This window comes from Lepidochelys kempii, chromosome 4, assembly GCF_965140265.1.
Source record: "Lepidochelys kempii isolate rLepKem1 chromosome 4, rLepKem1.hap2, whole genome shotgun sequence".
In the NCBI taxonomy this organism is placed as follows: domain Eukaryota; kingdom Metazoa; phylum Chordata; order Testudines; family Cheloniidae; genus Lepidochelys; species Lepidochelys kempii.
This window is the reverse complement of record NC_133259.1, coordinates 10,309,821-10,334,610: the sequence shown is the minus strand read 5'-3', so window position 1 is coordinate 10,334,610 and position 24,790 is coordinate 10,309,821. Positions and strand designations below refer to the sequence as shown.

General features: G+C 46.5%; 1 protein-coding gene across 1 annotated transcript in view; it reads right to left on the bottom strand.

Annotated features, from left to right (window-relative positions):
* BTC (betacellulin) overlaps positions 1–16,384 on the bottom strand; it is a 30,852-nt gene extending 14,468 nt beyond the window's left edge. Inside the window, exons 1-2 of the mRNA XM_073340009.1 lie at positions 16,160–16,384; positions 6,472–6,567 (exon numbers count right to left, since the gene is read on the bottom strand). Coding sequence (XP_073196110.1) covers positions 6,472–6,567; positions 16,160–16,208 — 145 coding nt within the window. The 5' untranslated portion in view covers positions 16,209–16,384. The remainder of the gene's footprint in view (positions 1–6,471; positions 6,568–16,159) is intronic.
* Between the last annotated feature and the right edge of the window lie 8,406 nt (positions 16,385–24,790).

Sequence of the window (24,790 nt, the reverse complement as noted above, 5' to 3'; positions counted from 1 at the left end):
ATTCGCTGTAGGACGGGTGCGATCCACGAAAATGGCCTCTCTCAACTAGTCCCCCTGTTTTGGACACCTGCAGAGTTCCTCCAAGAGTTCAGTCAACTGGTACTGAACCCCTAATCTGCCCATGCTCTTCAGGAGTAGAAGCCATTACCAGAGACATTTCAGAGGAGGTCCCACCAGCACAAAAGTGCTACCACTCTGCAGGGCAAGGGGAAGAAGCTAGAGGAACAGAAGTTAACATAGGAAGAACAAAGGAGCAAAGGGCATGAGTGATGGAAAGGGAGGATGTGGGATAGGGAGACAAAGGCAGAGAAATAATCAACAATTTCTGTAGGATACGTCTGAACATTTTTGTTTCCATGAATGTTCAAATGCCTGAACCTCACTATTGCAAGTACTCCTGGAAAAAAGGTATTATTTGAGTATTTATTACTCAAAACCTATTTCAAATTGTACCTTAGGTTATGAGAGTCCCAGGGTGCACTCATTGGTGAAATGAGTCACCCAATCAGGGACTAGAAATACCATCACGGGATTTAAAGAACCATCATAGCTCAGAACACAATGAACGCAGACAACAACCCGCACAGACCATGAATTATTCTTTGCAGAGATTCGGGAAGAATTTCAGATAGAAACATTCAAAAATTTGACAACCTGCTGCAGGACAACATGCCAACAGGGGTAGCGGGGGGTGGAGACTCCACCAACATGTTGAATGCTATTCAGTGTGAATTATTTGGCCAGCTCAAGTTTTTAGCGCTTTTCTCCCCCTCCCCCCTCTCTATTTTTGGTGTAATTTCTTAATATTTAACAAGCTTAGAGTTTTAGGAAGGTCCTACCTGGCTCTAACCATCCGAGCTCACCAGCAGTTAACTTGTGTTAAGTATGCATGAAATGCCAAGCTCTCGTCATCTACTATTCACTAAAGCAGCCTTACCTGCAAACCGAACTGTGAACACCTAAATTCCATATCCAAGATCAGGATGCAAGTGATGTAGCAGAGCAGAAATGAAGCTCTCCTCCCTCCCAGAAGTAATCATCACAAGGGTTAAAAGTTAATTCTAGTACAAAAGAATAATTAGTCTCGAGGATAGCCTTACCCTGCTGGTGCTAAGCAATACTCTAAAGAGCACAACACCAGCACCTAAGGGGATTGTGTTCTCAATGGCCAGGATATCTAAACCTAATTGCTCTCTTCTCTGTTTCCAAGAGACGGTATCATTGGGGAATAACATGGCAGCCACTCGGGTCAGCCTTGCTTTTGGGGCTGTACAAGGCTTTTTGGTGGATTCGATGTCCCAAGATCATACGTTTTAAGAATCTGCCTGATGACACTATCACTGCTGAGCATTTTGATATATTGACATTTCATCTCACTCTCACCATCCCATAATCAGTAAGAATTTGCATGATGTGGGGCATACAAAAATCAAGGTAGAAGACTTCTAATGCATAAAATGCATGTACAAACGCTCCCCAGGTTACGCAAGACCGGACTTACGCAAATCCACACTTACGGAAAGAGTTCTGTAAGCTAGAAATAGGAGGGGTTGGGGGGTTTTCTGGTGTAATGGTCGGGTATATGTTTCCGACTTACGCAAAATTAGAATTACGCAAGGCATTACGGAATGGAATGATTGAGTTAGTCGGGGAGCATCTGTATTTAACATTTGCAATATCAATCAATAACCATACATATCTGAATAATAGGGGTACATGAGGAGGGGATTTGAGAGTAACAGCACAGACCTCAATCTTCATTTGAAACACTGCCCACTCTTTTTAATGTGAAAAATAGTCCAACAAGTATTACACGCACACACACAGTTATAATTTTAATAATAATTTTAATCAAATACTTCATTTGGAATCATAAATGATTACGAGTGTTCTCTCTCACTCAAACTACAGTTGAGTGTCCTGATATAGGATCATAGGACTGGAAGGGACCTCGAGAGGTCATCTAGTCCAGTCCCCTGCTCTCATGGCAGGACTAAGTATTATCTAGACCATCCCTGACAGGTGTTTGTCTAACCTGCTCTTAAAAATCTCCAATGATGGAGATTCTACAACCTCCCTAGGCAATTTATTCTAATACTGGTCACTATTTGTCAATCGACATTCTCATCTTCAAATTCTAAAGCTGATTTCGTCAGGTCATTGCAACACACATACCCACAGCACTACCCTTCGCCTCCATGTCCTGCACAGAATATGGTACGAGGCCATTTGACACCGTTATATCCACCTTTCACAGATTTACATGGTACCACACTCCCACAAGAGCACTTGATAAACTTCAGAATATCTGGAGGAGCAAGTGAGACATTGTCTGGTACAATTTCTGGAAACAGATTTGGAACGGTCATCACATATCCATCCACGCTGAAGTGGATGGAGTGCTGATGCACTGGGAGCCAAAACATTTTCCCACACACATCTGAAGATATGCTTGTTTGACATTCTTCTATACATGTTTCACAGCTGGTGATGAGGAACTAAGCGCTTTGGTGTTTACATGGTACCATTGCCAATTTATGCTGCCGATGGTTTCTATCATGCTTCAGACACGGTGGCACAATTTGAGTGTCAGTAGCATGCAGCCATGAATTTGGCTGCCCAGCAGAGAAGGAAACATGCAGCTTGCAGGATCTTCAGCACAGTGCCTTTGACAAGACCAAAATAGGAAGTTCCTGTATCATAGTCTAAGAGTGCGCAGGCAGCTAGGAGTCCTGGTACAATGTTCCAGTGTTGCCCGGCAGTTGCACAGCTGTCCATCACAGCTCTCTCAGACTGGTGGGTTCCGTGATTACTAAAAACATTACACACTCTTCAAATTAATGGTGCAAGAGTAGGGCAAGTACATCAGCATCATCTGATAATAGTGACGTTCCCAATGGTTGCTCTTTTGCAACCACCACCATTTGTTGTGCAAGGATGTCGTTGGCTTCCTCATCCATGCTGGCCATATATCTTCTCTGTTGATCACCACACCTGCCTAGTTTATTTCAACTGGGAGGGATGTTGGGTCTGCCTGCAATAACCAGCCAGTGCGTCGCTGGTGAAACTTCTTGTCTTGAATGAGTTCTGCACAAAATTGATGTCCATCAAACGTTTCTTATTTTCAGTTACTGTCAAGACAATTTTCGCTGGAGGTAGCTGTGTACTTGTATTCAACTGATGCACTCTGCTTGCTTCTGTAGCTCTGCTGGATCCTGTGACACTCTTTGTGCTGAAGTCTTTGCCCCATCAAAGACAAGTCATACATCATTTGCTGCGAAGGTGACTTCTTCTGAAGTATGTCGAGTTGACACCTCTGTCAGCAGCTGCTTCTTTAGGTTAGATTTAGCCAGGCAATCCTCATGTCACCAGGGTCTGTGAACGTTGACATTGGTACAGGACTGACAAAATATTCTTGAGGTCAGACTCTCATGAACTTGCTTGTAGGCCTATTGCTCTTGAATAGATAAGGTTGGTGTCAAATACCTTTGTAGGACCAACCTGTACATGCTTTTTTGTCACCACCTGCATCTCTACTATCCTCGATATTGTGTCATAGAACCTGGCAGGCCAGCTTCGTTCAAATTCTTGTATTTAGCAAATTCCCATTGTAAGTGCATCATCGGCATTGACTGGTGCCACCCTACTATTGCCTCTGTGTGCTTAGATGGGCTTAAGGGACTGATGCATATCTCTAGCTTCTTACCAATGACTTCTCTGTTCATTGCATCTGCAACAATCCTAGACTTTGTTTCTTCTTTGTGGATCGCTTGTATTGTATTTGATGTGCCTTTGGCTTATGTTAGCGTCTATAACTGTTCAAGGGTGGAAAAATAATTCTCATGAGTGAATATATAAGAATTTGTTAAGTGAGCACGCTCAGAGTACAAAAATATTCTTTGTGCCCAAGGTCGAGTAGGGAGGATGGAGCTGTATTAGCAAAGTATACTGATACAGACATCACATGTGTACCTTCTAGCTAATTATGTTCCATGACAAAATATTAGTGAAGTTTTCATTAAAAATAATTGAAATTCAATTAAAGTGGTTTCACTGTCACCTGGCTTCTAAAGCAGGAGGAGGTGGTAATAAGTACTCAGATTTCAAAATGCTCAACAGTGAGACAGTGTCATCAGGCAGTTTCTTTGAATTTAGGGTCTTGAAATTCAGAATTCTCTCTCTCTCTCACACACACACACACACACACACACAGAGCTTGCATTTGGCTACCAGACTCGAATATGTCACCACTAGATCATAGATCCCAATTACATCAGAAATGGCCTAAGGGATTATTTTTAAACTGCTGGGTGTATCATAAAGAAATGAGTTTGTTTACCTTGTAAGAAGCAGCTGATTGACGCTGCTCTCATTTAAGTTTCAATACCAGCCTACAAAACAGCAGCCTGAACTGCAGCCGCATGTCTGTGTCTCCCAGAAAGAGAGGGCAGTACCACAGCAGCAGCCAGATCCTGCTAGGAGTGCAGGATTGGAGGAGGGAAAACAGGTGTCTGAAGTGGAAATCCCATGCAGCCAGGAGAAAACATTCTAGTGTGGGCATGGCAAACTGGCTGAAAATCAGTTCCTAAAATCATTCCATTACAGTCAATGCACTGCATTTCCCCAGCTCATTAAGGCTCCCATTATCAATGCATTCCATACTGTCAGAGTTTCCTGGCATCACAATTCACCGGTTATAAGGCTGAAATGAATCTAACTTACCTCTCTAACATACTGCTGCTCTCGGTTTGGAGTATTTTTTTTAAAGAAGGCATTCTAAATTCTTCCTACATTCTTACCAACAAACATAAGTGTGGCCTATTAACAAAGTCACAAGTGTGCATGCTGCTTTAGTTTCTCTTTCTTCAAATTGTAACGATACAACTGTAGGAGGGATTTTCACATCTCCTTGGCCTAACTCGGCTCTCACTGAAATAAAGATAAGACTCCCACTGCCTTTGATGACAGCAAAGTAAGGCCCATGCTGAATGCTTTAGAAAATCCCACCTTTATAGTGTTATTTTTTAAAATGCAAATAGGATTTTATTATTTAAAAGTCCCTTTTCAGTAGATACTGAATTTTTGCTGCATTGATCCTTTTTGTGCAAGTGGCTGATACTTTGTCATCTTGCTGCCATACAAGTTTGGCCTGTAAGTGTCCCACTTCCTACCATTAGCCAGGAGGATAGCCAGTGATAGCCTTCGCTTCCATACCAGGTAAAGCAAAGTTAACAAGATCTTCAAGCAGCACCACTGTGCTGCACTGGGGAGATCTCGGTTAATTTCATTTGGGTGCTTTGTTCCAAACAGGAGAGGAGCAAGGGCACAAAACTGAGCCTAAAGAAAAGAATTGGTACATTATACCAAGATGTACCCATCTGACCTGATCCCAGCAGACAGTAGCCTTCTGCTATTTTACCGGGTGGCAGGAAGCCACCAAAATTCAATTAATTCCTATATCTGATTTTGCCCAGTTTAAAGTTTTGGTTTTTTTTTTATAAACATACATAGTATATATACACATATATAAGTCTAAGGGAATTAGACTATTGGCTGGGGAGCAGTGACAATTCCCGAAGGGATTTTCCCTCAAGTCTCCTGCTCTTTTCAGAGCATGATGCTATACCCATATTGCTACGATGCATGCCCACAAGAGATGGGCGCGCGCATGTCAAGGTAGCAACAGACCCACATTTGGGCAATGGCAGTTCTGATGCTTCTGTAAGACCATCCTGGGTCCAGTGCATGAATGACACTGGAGGCAATGGGGCTCAGGTGTGCATATCTGAAGGCTAAAACCTGGGATTAAGGACATGCAGAAAGCATACAAAAGTATCCCTGGCACACTGCAGTCCTGGCAACCAGATCTGGAGGGGTTCCCTTCCTGGATAGCCTGAGCTGCAACCACGTGAGTGGAGTCTAAATGCAGCTGAGAAGGCCTGAAACGCCAGCGACACATTCCATAATCACTGCCCAATGACAGCTCAGGCTAAGAGTTTTCGAACTCTCCCGCTTATGATGCGGCAACAAACAGCATGATCATAAGGAAGCCGAGTGGAACCATGGCCAGCGTTAACCTTGTCAGTGTGCGCCGGGAACAGGCCAATTAGCTCTTTGGTGGGGCACGGGATAAATGGTTTGCAAAACTGAATCCAGAACAGTTTGCGGCGTAAAGAGCTTTATTTCAGGAGCTGTACGCAGTGCTACACAGTGCTACCACATCCCCAAGGCAGACAGCTAGGGGCACGTTAACGTTATCTTTCATTTCCAGATCACAAAGACACAGTTATTAAAATACTGTTGCAGAATCAGTAATGCACCTCGCAGGCCTGTCTACCCCAGGATGGACACTGGAGCACTGAAAATGGCTTGGCTGTTTGTAGCACCACTGAGACCTATACTGACTGTACCATTTCAACTCATTGGTCTGTTTTTAACCTGAATCGGTATCTTGTTATAACACAGAGTTACCTGTACATTCCTCCGGAAAGCTGCATACGGGCTTCTTCACTCCGTAGTCAGCAGTCACGTTCCAGCCGGCAACCACACAGTTGAAAACTGCTAGGCCTTCAATTAAAACAAAAAGAGGTTATAACAGGGTCTTCAAAGGGCTCCACTTGCTCTGGCTAGGCGCGGGGTATACACCACCACCGACAGCTAGCTGGGAATTAGAAAGGCCTGAGCAATCCTCTCCTAACTTACAGTTCTGGTGCACGTTCCTGGCCACTCCCCGTGCGTCACCTCTGGAGCGGAATGGAGCTCCAAGCAACGGCACGGCACGTTTCATTAGGGACCTAACCTGACGAATGTCCCCTACTTCTATCACTTTGAAATATGGGATAAGAGCAACAAAATGTCAATGAATGAAGGGAAAGTAACTACTAGGTTAGAGGGAAGAGAGCTACTCTTTAAGGCTCATGCAGTCTGATGGATTCCTTGGCCATGTAATTCCTATTAGGCCCAAACTAGCAAATAACACATGCGCTGAGTGAATCAGGGTGATCTAGGAACCACACAACACGGCCTCTCTCCCCTGCGTGCCAGACCTCTACACAAGCAAGAGACTCAAGCAAATACTTCGTCATTAACATTTTAAGCCTTACCACACCCAGCCCAGCCGCGATCGGGCAGGGTCTCACACTATCACACAGGAAAACTGTGATCGGAGCGGCCTTGGCAGGCCTGCCCCCTCAGCTGGCAGGGAGTTGGCAAGAGGTGGCGGGCTCCCAGAAAGGCCAGCAAGGACACAGGCAGCCAATATTTCAAGCTCAGGATAGGAGAGAGGGGCCTGAGCTCAGAAAGCAGGGGGTCAGGCTCTCCCTGTGGGGCAGGCTGAACTGCCCTGTTAAGGGAAGGGGCTGGGCCCAGTGAGAACGTTGGGCCACGGCAGCATTCTCACTGGTGCCCGGGGAAAAGGCAGGAAGTTACGCGACTGGTGCCCAGTACAGGCCTGTGCTGCTTCCAGCACCACACAGGATGGAAACAGCCGAAGGGCAAAATGCACAGCACCGGTAGGTACCGCTGCCGCCGCCTCTGCCAACTCTCATCTCCCCGGGTCCCTCGTCCCGCCCTTTCATCCCTCTTCCAGCTACTGGCCCCCTGGAGTACCTGCCATGGGGGTCCCAGCCAGCTCACCCTCTCCTACCCTGCTCAGAGCTGACAGAGGGAGGGCAGCAGCAGCTACTCATTTGCCCTGCTCCTCACAATGCTGCATGGGGCAGGGAAGCAGCCAGAGGGCTCAGAAGAAGCAGCCCTTCATTACTGGAACCAGAGCCCTTCGCACCTCTAGGCAGAGCCTTGACAACAGAGGCTTTTCTTTCTCACCTCCTCTCCTGAGCAGGCAATCCCAGGCCCCTTTCCCTTCTCCCTTGACCCACCTTTTGCCACTGTGGGGAAACCCACATGAGGCTCCTTTCTCACCCTACCTCCATCGGAGGCAGGATCAGGCACCGAAAGTCAAGGAGAGAGAGGACAGCAGTACAGGGCTCCACCACTTCTCACCATGGCCCTGCTAACTTCACAGTCCATTTTTGTAAATTTCACATTTAAAAATCTTGAATTTCAGGGTTTCAGATATGTAAATCTGAAATTTCACAGCGTTGCAACAAAAACTACAGGGATACGTATTTTAAAAAGGCAAAATAAACACGTAAAGCCCTTAAGAACATAAGAACAGCCATACTGGGTCAGACCAAAGGTCCATCTAGCCCAATATCCTGTCTTCCGACAGTGGCCAATGCCAGGTGCCTCAAATCAGCGTTTCTCAAACTAAGGATCCCACCCAAAAGGGGGTCAGATCACCCATTAACAGCTAAGTCAGAACTAGGATTGCTACATGACTGCTCTTGAGGCTTTTCAAACAGAGCAATTGCCTTTGGTCGTGCATCAAGCTTTATCCTTAGAGATGCTTGACGATCTGCTCTGTCAATGGACCAAACTGTTTCATATGAACATCTTGAAAAATTAAGGACAAGACTGAAACAACCTTCTCTCCTCTCCACAGAGGAACAGATGTGGGAGTGTAGTGCCACAGATCCTTAGGGAAGTCATGAGGCCAGGAGGCAGGATTGTATATGGTGGGCATTTTGCAAGCGACCAGTGATTTTGGTACCTCAGTTCAAGACACCTGAAGGAACCTGATCTTCAGAAAGCGTTGAGAACCAACCTCTGACAATGACGCCATTTCAAAGCATCTCAAAAGTTGGATTCCTAAAAACTGAGACATCCAAAAGTCACTAGTCACTTTTAAAATCCTACCCTTACGTGTATTTCTAACTCTGCTCCTATTTATGTCAATGGGAATTTTACCACAGATCAACAGTGGGTGCCTTTGAAGAATCCAACCTCAGAGCTCCTTGCCCATAGTAGGTTATCCTTATGCATAGTTTTATACCACTGTTCAAAAGTCGGTCAAGATAACCATAGATCTGTTCTCCATTTTACTTAGCATGGGTGTCACACCTAGGTCACCACAGTTAGAAACAGAAGAGATCCATCAGATCAACTGCATGACCCTGGAAATACAGAATACAGTACCCAGATAGTTAACATATTGCATATTTCACATACGTGCCTTGCTGAGTTTTCTGCCTGGCTTGCTGTTCTCAGTCACTGATCTAGGATAATTGCAGGGGAAGGGCAAGAGAAACAATTCTTTTCCTTATTTTAAGCCTGCCATAATAGCGTCCAGGGGCAGTCGAGGGGAAACAGGTGAGAAGCGGCAAGTTACACCTGTTATGAGAAGAGACAGCTCCCTCCCCTTCCTCAGTACTGCGTCCACAGAGCAAAGTCTCGACTGCGTATAAAGGTGATGGTGGGCTATTCTGCCAACCAGCTGGTTGCACAGAGGGCAGAGTTACTGCTTTGCAGGTGGTGTGGAGGGCAGTTCTGGGTGTATTTCAGTCTCTCTGGGAACAGGCCGCACCCTCTCCAGGCATGCCTCTCATGAATGAATGCAGTCGAGTGGGAAGGGTCATGGAAGCAGGAGGCTGCAAAGCAGCATCTGCTCGGAGCACATGCACCTACTCCATACCACCACGCCCACAGCCAGAGCAACACAGACCGCACGGAAGGTGATAGCACTTGCCTGCTTTGCAGGGACATGGGTGGGGAGAGAATCACCCCTCTCAACCGGCAGAGCTGCTTCTCAGCCTGTGGGAAGACTGCAGTAGCTTCTGCATCCCCACACCCCTTCCGCCAGGGCAGGAGTGGGCAGGAGGAAGAGGTTGGTGGGTCAGCACAGCAGTAGATACCTTCTGGCTCCTCACAGCCCCGCCTGCCTCCAGCACCTGCTCACTGGCACACAAAGCCAAGCTTCATGGAGGCAATGCAAATTGCTGGCATGGCTCCCCCACAGACAACAGAGCCGCTCGAACCACAGGGGCAGAACTATCCCCTGACTGCTCCCCTTAAAAAAAAAAAAAAGAGCTATATAGATATTTTCCCACTCAATCATCAGTAATAAACATTAAGACAAGGGCACTGGGAGAACGAAAGAGACAGAATTTAGAATCTTGGCATCCAATGTTCACTCACGGACTCATCCCGGGATCATTCCGTCTCACAGCTGGGCAGTTTATCCACACGGAAGCTAAGGCCTCAATCCCCTGACATTTGCCCACCTGTTGAATGCAAGCATGGGACCAGCTCCATTGACATCAGTCAGACTACTCGTGGGTGAAGTTCAGCGTAAGTCTAAGCGACAGCAGGATCAGGGCCTAAATCGTTATCTTAGATGCACTTGCAGCCCTACAAGGCCAACTGAGTACAGCTCTTGGGTGCCTATTTTCAGACACCTTAAAACGACCTGATTTTCAAAGAGTGGGCACCTAGCATTTTCTGAAAATCCCCTTTCAGATGGGGTCTCTAGAACTGGAGGCAGCCAAAATTGTCAGTCGCTTATGAAAATCTTGGCTTAAATGTCTAATATGACTCAAATTCAGGAACTTTAGACTAGCAAAATAAAGCCACTGCAAAAACACTGTAATTGTAGCTAGGCAGAACTCCCTCCTCTCCAGAACTGTTAATACGTCAGCAATCAAGCGCCATCACATTCTAGCAAATGAGACAAGGATCTGTCGCAAGTGTTAAATATAGAGCCAGTCCCATGTCAGGAAGCCTTTCCTGCCAAGTATTTCTCACCCAACCTATACCAAGGCACTTCTGTCTTAAAGCTTCCAGTTTAACTAACTTCATTTTTAGTTCCATGCTTAGGGCCCAATCCCGCACATGCCTACCCCCATGAGTAACCTGGCTAGGATGATAAAATTTCCTTGTTCTCCCAGTGGTTGGCAGAGATAAGGACCTGGATGACAGCTGGTTGGATTACGTTCAATTTGGGTAAGAGAGAGGTGATGCTGTCTCTCTCCCACTGACCTGTTGTGACACCTTGGGCAAGACATTTCCCCTCTGTTCAGAAGCCAGTGGGAGGGCTGTTCAGAGTAAACATGAAGGGACTAGGGCTCTAAAAGGCTGATTACAGGGGGTCATGGCTCCCATTTTCATAGGACTGTCGTCCAATCACAAGTTATTGGACTCAGTGGCATTCACCTACTTGGAAGAAAAGAATAATTCACTCTGTCACACAAATTACTGGGTTATCCAGGAGGTCAGACTAGATGATTAAACACAGTGGTCTCTTCTGGCTTTAACATCTATGAATGGGGTCCAGGACAATTAGCTCCCTACAAACTTTAGCTGGAGGGTGTGGGGCTCTCCAAAGCAACCGAGTTTGTCGTCAACTCTTTTGAGCCTTCCAGCAAAAATAAAAAAACCTGTTCCTGCCAAACCCCATAAGAACTCCCTTAGCTTGCCAGTCAATAACAAAACAAAATTGTATATTATGCATAATTTCTTAATGACACTGTCTGCACACACACTAATTTTATTGACACTGTCTGCACACACACAAATTTTATTGACACAAGAGTACACAGAGCTTGCCAGTCCAAAAATCCCCACACTGCAGGATAGCTACAGCCCAGAGTAGTGCAGTTTCTATTCAATCACACGACACTGAGAAGTAACGAATCTCTGAATGGGCAGAATCCCATATGAACACATCTTATACCCCAACTGGCATGTTAAAGGTCCTAGTAGACTCCACAAAAGCACAGAAACCCGCTAGCCCCTCCTCACCCATGCAGCCCAAACCCCATGGAGCAGTAATGAAAGGGCTCAGGAGTTTAGCAAGTTGATGCTGGGAAGGCAGTACTCCCCTCTGCCATGCATTCCCCAAAGACCCAGATCTACCAGGCCAAATCCCTTCCACTCAAAGGCAGATGAAATAATGCGTGCCTCCTCTCTGTGCAGACGGTGGACTTTCAACTTACAAGTCTTATTTAAAATGGGTGAGCTCAAATCTAGCATATCAGGGCAGGGATGAAAGCAGCCCAAAGCCAGCAAAATATTAAAATACTTGTTGCACTGATTTCACTAAAAAGCTGCAACACATAAAAAGAATGCCCCGCTTATCGTCAGGCATTAGCTTCTATGGGTTTTAAGGCTACTGAGAATGCTTAGGACTCAGATCCAAATTCACAGTTTGCGTGGCAATCTTGGCAGACTGTCACTGCAGGAATACCTGGAAATAATCATTTCTGACCCCCTGCCCAGGATGGGGCAATGTGTGTTCAGATGGAAATCAGAGCCAATAGCAGACAATGCTGCTGCATAGTATGTCAAAAGAAAGTAAATTACCACATGTATATAGGGCTTGGAAAAGTTACTCAGTGTCTACTAGCCCCCAGACTAAGCCTAATCATCAGGCCAAGATACACTGGTACCCCAGACACACAATCCCAAATCCCCCAAGGGCCACGTCCCCCTCATCTCAACTCACACCTTATCCTGCTCAGTCTCCTGCCGGGTGGGCACCACCACTGCTTCGGCCCCGAAGACCTTGCTCTCCCCGCAGCTGAATGCTGCCCCCCCTCCAAGTCACTTAATACTGGGCAGCCCCACCCTTGCCAATAAATCAGTGCGTGCTGGGATGACAGCAGTTTCAGCTCGTAGGGTCCCCTACACAGACAGCCCTCTGCTGACGTTGTTTGGCGCACCTTCCTTGAAGCAGTGGTAGGAATCCCACTCCCCAGCATCCTATTGTAACAATGGGGGACAGCTCCCTTCCCAGCCGCCTCCACACCCCACTCTATGCTAGCAGCCCTCCAGATAAGGCAGCAGTCTCTCTGCCAGCTCAGGCAGACAAGGCTGCATCAGTTTGCATCGCGCTTGTATCTGGAAGGTTCTTTTGGCAACCCCAAGGACTGGAGACGTACAGCCAGAAAGAGCTCAGCAGACATTAAGACACCTACATTGAGGTGGATGGATTTGGCAGCTGCTAGGCGTGAAGTCCTTTTGAAAATCCAACCACGAATTGCCACCCCATCACACACACACCCCCAAATGAAACCTTTGCCATCAGCAGAATCTCTCACCTGATAAAACCACCAACTCACTCTGGCTAAGTGGATTCATCACGCCCTGCTGATGTACATATAACATGCCATACTTGTTTATTTAAATGGCGTTACTCAGAAGGGATTGTGAACAGTGTCCCTGTTCTGCTGGTGGTTTTCATACTCCTGTAAAAAGCCCAGAATTCTGGATAGTGGACTGTGCTATACGGTGTTCACATGTCCATAACACCAGCAGGAATCCAGCACTTTTCCGAAGGTTGGTAAAACATTTTATAGGGCAACTTTTTAGAAGTATACATAAAAGGGCTTAAGAAAAAAAAAAACCCAGGACCTTTAAAGCTTACTTCACCACCACCCCCCTGAGATGGGGAGAAAATTTCAATCCAGCCTTCGGTAAAGCAAAGCCTTTAAAATGGAGACCCTGCCATGAAAACACCAGTGAGATGGGTCTATTTTTCTACCTGCATGCTCCTTGCCCATTGATACTGATTGTTACAGACACGCACTGAGGGGAAACAGGGCAGGCATTCATAAAACAACCAACCCGGATCGTCTGATGTCTTGGGGCAGGACCCTGCAAATGGGAGACGGCAGAAGATTGGAAAGGGAAGATTAATTCCATCCCAAGTGCCCAAAGAAATACGTATCTAACACCACACGTGGAGCACAGCCCCATGACGACGCAGGGGAGCTTCCCCTCGTATTACTACATGTACTCGGAGAACAGACCTTCAGCCTGATGGGACAGATGAGCACTGAAAGCCCCACACCTCACACTAATGCTGGACAGAACTGCAGGTCTAAAGCCCCTCACGCATCAAATTGAAAACTGTCCCTCTGCAGACAGTGAGGGCAACCCAACCCACGGAAGGGAACATGCACAGGGGAAATAGTACGAACTTGAGCCCTTTCTAGCTTCCTTATCACGTACCAGACGGCTTGACGGGCTTGTTGCTGGAAATTTATTTCCTCTCCCTCCTCAGGTCCCAATGGCCCTGGGAGACAGTGTCATGACAGGATAAGCAGCGAAACGACAGCACAAAGGCAAAGTGGAGCAATTGTGAAGGACAGCGATTGCAGCACTCATCACCAGACCTCCGCTGGCTCTGCCACGGAGAGCAGGAGGAGCAAGGCTTGACATGCCCACCGCGTCGGTGACCTTGTCGACACTGGACAGTGATGCTGCTCTAAACATACCACTATAGTTAAAGCAGCAAAGAAAACCCTGGTGCGATGTAGGTACACCACTGGAAGAGTGCTTTTAAGTTCAGACTAAGCCTAAGGCTGAAAAACAAAATTATTTTTAAAAAAAAGACTTTTGGACCCTCTTTATACATGGTAAAGGACTAAAATAGGAGATAAGCCTAAGTCTTGTAAAAATCCTTTACAGTTCAACTTTAGGGCTGATATTATATCAGGGCGGGGGTGGGGGGGAGAGTCAAGCAACCATAACTTTTGCTAACAACTCAGTAAATCTATCCATCCCTCAAATACTTGCATGGAGCTCCCATTAGAAGTTAGCGGTTCCGAATTAACACAGAGCCCACTCTGACAGGTTTAATTTCAAAGTTACCAGGCTTCTCCCATCTTATTTCAGGTGGGGTTTTCTCTCCCCCTTCAGTAATTTTTTTTTGGTCTTTTTTTAAAGCAATCATTTAAAGGACTCCATTGAAAGATGGAAGAAGGACCATTCAGAGGAGCCTGGAACAGCTGTGACATTTCAGGCATGCATTTTAGGCTAATAAGCAGGAATTCAACCATTAACTGATAAACATGTATTTTGTTAAAAACTGCACATTGTTTATGCTAGCCAAAAATCCCTTTATTATTTATTCTCAGATGTTAAGTCATCAAACATCTAAAGGGGGTTGGGGTTTTTTGTTTGCTGAAAGCTTTAAACAAGACATGTTTTGAGCATAGAAGATTTTGGGGCCACACTTTATAAAGTATATCTTCAATATAAATAGCTAATAAGGATTAAGAGATGCTATATACATGTTACCAACACCAGTACTGTGTTCTACATGGTTATAAGTGCATCAGTCAAAGCTGTTCTTGATTGTTATAACCCAGGTGCTGACGATAACAACTGATCAACCATTTGTAAAACAGCTATCAATCACTTATTAACCTTTCACATGCCATTTATAAATGCACCCTTAATCTACAGGGTGACTGATTCTTCACTTACTTTGGTCAAGGAGCCCAACTCTCTACTGGTGTCTCCTGCTTGGACTGCTAATGGCTGTTGTGACGGGTTGGATCACAGAAAACCCCTTGGGACTGCCAACTGATGTGCTGAGACTACTTCTAACCCGTTTTCCCTGCCAGCGTGGGACTCCAGAACCCTGCCTGCTTGAGCCAGACATGCTTGCCTGCTACAAACACAGACCTTCTAATTTGCATGAAGCATATTCCAGTTACATCATATTCACACTCATTAGCATATTTTCATAAAATTATATCGAATCATAGATATCGGGGTTGGAAGGGACCTCAGAAGGTCATCTCGTCCAACCCCCTGCTCAAAGATCACAGCTCTGACCACACCTTTCCAGCAGCCACCCTCACCCCCATAACCTGATGAGGGTTTTAACTGAAAATATCTCCAAGGGCCTATGCAGAAGACTGCAGCTTTTAAACAAGACACATCAGGAGTTTTGTAGCCAGATACACTCCATGCTCTAACCCTGATCTCTGGCTCCAGGACCACACAGTGTCAGTATGTAAGAAATAACCCGTTTTGAGTTACAGGAGGGGGTGGGGGGCAGGAGACAAAGCCCCTAGTTACACCATGCAGCGTTGTTTTTCTTTTGCTATAATTTTAAACGCAGGAAGAACCTGAATTCTCAAGTGCCTTAAAATAAAATGTTTGTTCTACAGCTAAAAATAGCCCCCCTCTTGCTCAGGGCAGATTTCTAAAGCCAAGAGACTCACAACCCCCTGGAAACAGGGTGAGGGCTGGCGAGGTCACCAGGCGAACAGCCAGGCTGACAAGCCACTGGGCACCCCAGGAAGGGCCAAATCAACCTGCCACGTTTGACTTGGGAGCTTTGGCCCTGCAGGACGCAAACAGCTGGCCGGGAGGGCGGCGGGGCTCTCCCTCGCCACGGGATCCCCCCGCAACGGCGGCAGCGACTCCCCACTCCCGGCAGCGCCCCTGGGCCCCCCTGTCCCATTGCAGCCGCAGGTGGGGGCTGCCCTTTTGCTCCCTTTCCCCCCCCAGCCCGTCCCCTCCTTACCCAGCGCCAGCAGCAGCCCGGGGCCGCTGCCCAGGACCACTGCGTCCATCCGAGCCCTGGGGGCAGAGGGAGCAGCCGCCTCCCCCAGGCAGCGCTCCGGCAGCGCGGGGAAAGGAGCAGCGGCAGCAGCCCGGCACCGTGCGCGGCGGAGCGCAACTAAACCCGGCCAGGGCAGGGACTGAACCAGCCGAGCCCGCCCCCTGCCGGCGGCCCGGGGCGCGGAGCGCGCGCCCGCTTCCCATTGGCTCCGGCGCGGGCTGGGAGTCCCGCTCCCCGGGGCCTGATGGAAACTCTCCGCCTGCCTCGCGCCCCGAGCGCGGCGCGGCCGGCCGCCGGGGGCGCTCCGGCGGGTGCTGCGCCGTGCACCGGGTGCAAGGCTGGGTGGTGGTGGGCACCACGCCCAGGGGGGTGAACGCGCACCTTGCACGCGAAGCTGATGAAGGACCCTCGTGCCCATCCACGCCCGTGTGGGAGTGCGTAAACGGAACTGGTGTGAAATCACACCTTTTCGTGAAACGGCTGCAGTTGGCGGGATGAGGGGACACACGCACAATCATATCAGTTTAACATGCACCTTGCAAGCTAAGCTGATGAAAGACACCGATAAGAGTGTGGACACAGGGTGTGGGTGTGTATGTGTAAAACAGAACTGGTTTGAAATCACACCTTTAGCTAAACTGGGGCACGTCTGTGCGCGGATGTGGCTTTATACCCTACAGCCCCCTACAGAGAGGGGTTGGGCTGCATACACACCCCATGGATATTAGTAATGGGAACATGGCATCATCCTGTTTTTAATTCTGCTTCTCTTTTTCAGAGTTGCCAGCGATCGGGATTTTAACCCCACCTCTTGCGGTCTTTTGTTTTGTTGTTTAAGTCCCAGCTGCTGGAGCCAAGAGACGAGATAGCATGAGAACCTCAGCTTTCATGTTTTAAAAAGTGCGCATCTGGCCCTCCTGGTTACAGAGAAAAATTTAAAACATGACGCAAGTGAACTCTGAAGGCTAAAAAACCAGAAGGCAAATTGGGAGGGGTTAAGTCATGATTTTAAACCATTTTTCTGAGTTGTGGGGGGATGACTCAGGACTTTTGACTATTTGGGGTTGACACTGTTCTGGGTCTGCTGTGTTGATCAACTAATTACTCCTTAATAAAATCTCTGTTATGTCAATGTGATAATAATAAAACAAACCTTTGGGATAGGGGGAGGTTTGGCATTGATCAGAGCAGGGGGTGAGTCTGCAGTATGCCCACATGTATAGCAAATGCCAACCTGGTAAATGGAAAGAGAACTCATCCACAAATAGAGAAAAAGGGATTTGGGGCCAGGGGATGTGTGTGACGCTCTGGAATTCAACCCAGCCCAGTCAGGGGTTTTGTCACTTCCTGCCCTGTAACTCTGGGTGTCTCTGTGCGGTGCAGCTTTGGCTCAGAGCCCTGGTGCCGGCAACGTGCGCACAGCACTGTGGCCTGGTTACGCCATGCAGGGTGACACTAACAACCTCCCAGGCCCAAGTGCTCCCCCAAACCATCTTGCTTTGCAGTGCTCAGCCCCTCAGACTGTGGCACCCACAAAACCGTCTCACGTTTGCTGCTCCTTTACAGGGACTGCACAGCAGCTGACTAACGGGGGTTGACACTTCCATCAGAGCACCACGTTGGTTTATGGTAAAAGGAAAACCAGTTTATTACCAAAAGGACATAGGTTAAGGGATACCACACATGAGGAATAAGGACCGAAAGGGTTACAAGCGAAAAAAAGTAAAAATATGCTTCTAAGACTAAAGCACAACTTAGAGTCCAAAGAAGTTTTTGCCACCACAGTCATTCTTGCAGCATGGCTGGACCATTCTTTAGCCAGGAAGGACCCAATAAATGAAGCTCAAAGCACTTGGTTTATTTGACTCCTAGGGAGAAGGATGCCTGTGACTGGGATTCCGGGGAGCCAGCCGAGGTCACTCAATTACGGTGAACTGCAAAGAATGGGGCAGACAATCCCCATAAAGCTGGTGGATATTCCAATACTTAGATTTACCAAACCAGCATAAAACAGCTTCTTTATTACCTCATTGGTTGCCCACAAGCCAACAACACAGTTCCCTTAAAGTAACCCAGCGTCAGGTCTTCACCCAGATACCCAAGTCAAGAATGATGAATATTACTGAAAATCTTTTTCATCCTATAAAAGAAAAGGTTCTTCCAATCCCAAAGGATCGGACACATTACCTCCCTCATTAATGAATATTCCAGATTTTACCCAAATACCTGCTACAGCCAATTCTTATTAACTAAACTAAATTTTATTTAAAAAAAGAAAAGAGAGAGAGTATGGTTAAATGATCAATATGCATACAGACATGAGTTCAGTTCTTGAGGTTCAGATTCATAGCAGAGATGGTAAGCTTTGTAGTTGCAAAGAGTTCTTTTAGAATTTAGTCCATAGGTTATAGTCCAATGTCCAATATCATATTCAGGGTGTTCCAGCTTAACTGGGATCTCAATCTTGTGACTCAAACTTCCCCTGATGAAGCTTAAGCAGATCTGAGATGACTGGATCAGGATCCAAGGATCTTTTATACAGTTTTCTAGCAGCCACTTGACCATACAGTCCTGGGTAAACAATAGGCTTTTGATGTAGCCTTCTGTTTCCTAAGCACCACCAGTAATTAGTTACACAAATTAACATAGGGCAATTTATTCATTAGGCAATCTATCACAAACTTCAAAGAGACATACAGACAATTACATTATTTCACCCAGTATTCGTCTAAATGTTAATATTTCCTTTTGATCCTTGAATTAATAGTTATAGTGACAGACAGGAACTGTCTGTTTACATGGCTAACATTTATGAATATACACAGACAATTAGTATTACTTCTAACTTCTACCAGCATAGGTTTGCATTTCAAAGTTCTAGCCTATCTAGCATTGAATGGCCCTCATTACCATTCCAACATGACTTTAAAGGTTGGCTTTCAGTCATTCAGCCTGCAAGCTGTTTAACCCTTTCTAGCCATGTATTATACTTTGTATAAGATTTGTTGCCATTATATAACAGTGGTAGCAATAATAATTTGCATGGTTACATTTTAATTAGACAACATCACAATGCCAAAATGGCCTCCAAGTTTTATCTTTGTTTTCAAAGGCAAGAAGCCCTTCTGGGAGGTCCACCAGCAAGCTGATGACATGTTCATTTGTGCAGTCTCCTCCCCTGGTCAAGATCACTTCTTAACTATCTCCCCCACTTGCTAGTTCGATGGCTTTGTTGACCTTTTATGTAAATGTACTTGCATTGTCTCTCCTTGCTCAATTTATACTGGAGACATTCAAGCAGGCAAGACCACATTCCTTTGTCTAGGGCAGGATGACTTCAACCTTACTTGCCAAACACATGTTAAGGACATATGTCCATCATATATTTATAATTTTTCATATATCACCTCTGCATACACCACACAATAATATTAATGAGCAGCATGTTACCAGTTTGCATCTGATCCCTTGCATGATACCTTTTAGCTACAGATTATTACAACAGTGAGTTGGGGTACACCCAGCTGGTCAGAGCAGTGGAGATTCACTGATATGGGGAAGCCCTTGCCCTCTGGCATTAGGGTGCTTTCAGTTCACAATCTACATTAAGGAAACTCTCACAACCCTGCACCTGCACTAGGTAGCAAGGATGTCAGTGCTGCATTGATGAGGCGAGGGCAGGTTTACAACAGAGCACGTTTTCATGACATAGTGGTAGAACACCTGAAAATTGTCTCCATGCATGACCTAACACCATTGCAGCTGCAGAACTGGTGGAAGTTGAAACCTAGTTTTTCTAGCATTGGACACGCCCGGAGCCCATCATTTCTTTCTGTTGCCCTCACTGAGCTGGTAGCCAGTTTAATTATTTGTTAGGCACTTTGAGGATGAAGTGTGCAAAGTCCATGGGAAATTTCCTATTGACTTCAAAGGGAGCAGAGTCAGGCCAAGCCCAAGTGCTTTTGAAATCCCACCTCTAAAAGTGCTTTAGCAAGTGCCAAGTATTGGTAACAAAGATTAGTGCCAGAAATGAGAGTTGGCTTCTTTAGAAAACCCTGTTCCTGTTCGCCTTTAAGTCCCCCATCCTGGAATTGACTCTGCGGATTGACCGCTGTGCTTTGCAGAGCCCCGTTAACTTCAGAGGGGCCCTGAGCAGGTGCAGTGGTCTGTCCACACTGAGTAGTTTGCAGGACTGGTCTTAACAGAACACCACATCTGTCCTCAATCCCCTCACAGACAGTTCTTATACTAGTCACACTAATGTTCTAGTTGGGAAAGTGCAGAGGCCGGGACAGTACACTTGGATTCAAAAGAGCCTCATTCCTGGCTCAGTCACAGGCCCGCTCTGGGAGTTTGGGCAAGTCACTTAATTTTTCAGGGCCTCAGTTCCCCATCTGTACAATAGGGACACTACTACTTCCCTTGTTCTCGGGCCAGTCTGAGGCTAAAATCCCTTAATGATTGTGAAGTTCTCAACTACTGTGAAGATAGATGCCATACAAGTCCCTGGAGAGACAACGGGGGGAGCATTTTCATTATAAAACACTGTTTTCTGCCACAAACCTGGGAGGAAATTGAGGATTTGAAATGATGTTTTTACTGCTTGATGTCACACTAGAGATGCTTTCTTTCAATAAAGTCTGGTGAAATCAGTTTGGGTAACTTTGAATCACCGAGGTGCAGGGAATACAATGTTTTCCACACATTAAGAAATTCTCATCTTTTTTTTACAAATGGGGTTACTCAAAAATGGCTTGTTTGGGGAGGAAGAGGAGGTGATGTAGCTAGATGTTTGGCTTCGAGGTAATAAAACTGGAAGTGTTAGAAAATCATAACTTAGAAGCAGGATGCAATGTACCACTATATTTTTAACTGTGTAATGGGGTGTGGCCCTCTAAAGCAAATGCAGCTGCATCTGATCAAACGGGTTACCCTGAAGTGTGTGAGGACATTCAGATAGATGCACTCAAGGGATGTGCAGTGAAACTTGCTCTATAATAATAGTATGAGGCCAGATGCTGAGCTGGTGTAAACAGGCATTGTCACTGAAGTCAGTGGAACGACACAGATTTTCTCCAGTCTTTTTCGTCCATAGATGTCAAAGCACTTTAGAAAGGTGCATAAGTGCTAGCATCACCATTATGTCAATGGGGAAAGCCAGGCACAGCAAGCAGACCTGAGACTAGAGCCCAGGCCTGCTGCTCCCCGTCGAGTCGCCTCACCCACAGAAGGATGGTACCTGTTCGGCAACTGCTGTCTTGTGCAATTAGTGCTAATGTAAACGCACTGCCCCAGTGTCCCAGCATGCACCAGTGCAGACCCCCTCATAACTCATTAACGCCTTCCAAGCCTGTTTTATCCACGTGCAACACAGCTACACGGCAGAGTTTACATGAGTGCAAAATTCTCCAGTACATTCAGGGCTTGTCTATCTGCATTTACCATGGGCTGTTATGAACAAACAGGTTAATCAGCACTCTGAGATGATCCCACACCCCTTTTGCTACTGCAGAAATCAGTGATTGACCTTTCTGGGCACTAGCAGCCCTCAATATTTTCTTGTCAGATACAATTAGCCAGTGTCCTCCTTCTTAGGCTCAAGCCTACTTCCAGGCTCTCTCTCCCCCTACCTGGGGATGGGGTTACACATGCTACCCAAGGCCTGTGACACTTCATTAGTAAACTCCTGTGGTTCCTTGGTGATTAATATTGCTTTTGATTTTCCCCTCATCAGAGCAGAGTTGAATTCATTCCAGAGAGTTCCCATGCGAAAGTCATTTTTAATCAGTTCTTCTGCCAACAGGTGGACAAAGAGACTACAAATACTATACCTGGCTCGCATCCCTTCTCTCTTACACCAGTCTAAAGCAGGAGCAACTCCATTCAACCCAGTGGAGCTACACCACCACAAAACTGGGACATATAAGGACAGCTGGGGTCCGTTGTGTGACAATTCACAATCGGAAACCTATTCAACCATACCTGGGCTCTGATTCTCTGCTGCCTTGGCCCCTTGTGTAATCCCTTACACCTGTGTGAGGCGAGCGTACGACACTACAGGTCTGATGTGGGAGACGTTATGGCTCTTTTCGCATGGGTGTAAAAGTGAACCCCCAAGGGGCAAGTCAATGCAAATCACACCCTTTACTTATTGTAATTTACCACAGTCATCTACTGCAGTGAACCAATAGGCCTGAGTCACATTTACACCATGGTCTCTTACACCCCTGTGGCAGCATACGGAGGCTTCAAGTGGCTACCAGCAGAGCCATGCCAAGGAGCCTTGGTGTAAATAAGTCACGCCCCCACCCCCCTCCGCCATTGTATTTGATTCAGATTCTGCAATGGAACCATCTACCCTGCCTGCTCATTTAGACAGAGTTTGGTCCTGCTCACCCTGCAGACAGTGTCAAAACTCCCTTTTATGGCAAGGGGGCAGGGGCAGGCTCAGGATGTTGATTTATACCCACTGAAGATAACATCATAACGGGGTCGGGGACCGTTCCCTTCTCCACTGTAAGTCTGCCCTACACCAGTGTGGGGCTTGGAAAAACGAACTATGTGAGGCATTTAATATTTGGTTGCAGTGCTTGGAACAAAACATTTCAGTTCCTTTTGCGGTCGCATCCTTGCCAGAATGTGATGCTCAGATGTGGGGAGTGAGCTCCATAAATTCACCAGCCCCCAGAGTCCTGTGTGAGCTTCATTACTGTCAGTGGAGATTTGTAATGCATGGAGGGTGGGGATAGGGTAGCAAAAGAAAAAACATCCAAACTGTATAATTTCTTAATTACAATCTGGACTTTCTCTCTAATGAGATTTTTCCCCTCCCTAAATGAATCAGCATCTGCTCTGTGGCAGAGTGTGCTACAGAAGATGGATCAGCTGCAGTAGAGTGTGCCCGTTTATTGAGAAAAGGAATACAGACAGGTACATTTTCCAAGGGGAGTTACTTCCCCCGTTGGACAAGGATAAAGCAGCACACTGATGACACTTCTACGCCGCGCCAGACATTTCTGCAAGGCTGTCACTGCCTCAACCGCCTGACCATCTGGCCTGCGAATTACTGTCAGATTGGGTCACCCTTTTCCACCACGAGGGACACCTGGGAGTAAATCATTTTGCCTGTAATTAAAGTGACCAATGCCGAACCACACTTCCCCAAAAGCCATTTCTCCTGCACCAGAGCATTAGGAAGTGGGTGATTTATTCACGGAAAACTGCTCGTTAAAACCCTACGAATGTTTCAGCCCAAAGCCTTCCGCAGGAAATTAGAGTGGCTACAAATCACGGCGAAAGGGAAAGTGCTTTGGCACTGGTATTTTTTTCTTCAGTGGCTGGGGTAGGGTCAAAGCCCATTTGGCGTGTGGACGAAAAGTTCGTTACGCACAGGTGGGACAGGCTGCTGGCAGTGCTTGGGCCTGATTCATCACTTTGTGGCATCACATTTACACTAGTGAAACCCCCCTGGGCCTGACTCCCCCCAGCCCTGCCCCCAGTGCAGTCATTCACGGCTGGGCAAAGGAAGGCTAACCCAAGGAGGCAAATAAAAAAGAAGCCATTTTTAATCGCATGAGTTTTCGGTGAATTACATGACTTGTTGGGGGCTGGCTCATGACTTTTGAACATTTGGTGTTGGCATTACCCAGGGCTAGATTCTGCCACCCTTCTAGACAAGGAGTAGCACTTTACTGCATGTGTAGATGTAACCCACACACCTCCTGGGTGTGGGATTCTGTCCCATTTAGTGGCACTGAGACCGCTTAGCGAGAGAGATAAAATGAGTCTGCTCTACAGCCTTAGCTAACAGCCAGCTGGCTTTTAGCTCATGCTGTAGGGGCTCAAGCACGAAGCTCCAGAGGTTCCAGGTTCGATCCCACCTGCCGAGGACCAGGCCTGTCAGTGTTACATAGACACACAAATTTCAGACATTGCAAGGTACAGCCATTATGAGGGGTTCAAAATCTCTAATATAAATACTTGATGTCATGGAGCCAGAAAGTTCTAGGTCAGGGGTTCTCAAACTGGGGGTTGGGACCCCCCAGGGGGTTACAACGTTATTACATGGGGGGTCGTGAGAGATCAGCCTCCTCCTCAACCCCACTTTGCCTCCAGCATTTATAATGGTGTTAAATATATTAAAAAGTGCAATTAATTTATAAGGGGGGTTGCATTCAGAGGCTTGGTATGTGAAAAGGGGTCACAAGTAAAAAAGTTTGAGAACCACTGCTCTAGGTTCAAGACAGTTAGTAGAGTCCACATTTTCTCCTGCAGGGCTTCAGTGATGTAATTGCTGGTACTAAATGATACAATTATGTGTAATTTGTATGTTACATACAGGGCTGTAAATTCTTGCACTTGAAACAAGTGAAAACTCGTGTTTCATTGAATCCGAAAGGGAGCGAGGGGACACACGCACTAACATTTGCAGCTTAATTATCATGGCACAGGCATATACAAGGCAACCAATGGTGATTGCAGCTGATTCAGCACCAAAGACCCTGCTTGATGGGAATACACAGCAGTGCGGCAAGCATTACTAAGCTTGGAGGAGAAGGAATAAGATGATAAACCAGAATGTGGAGGGGGAAA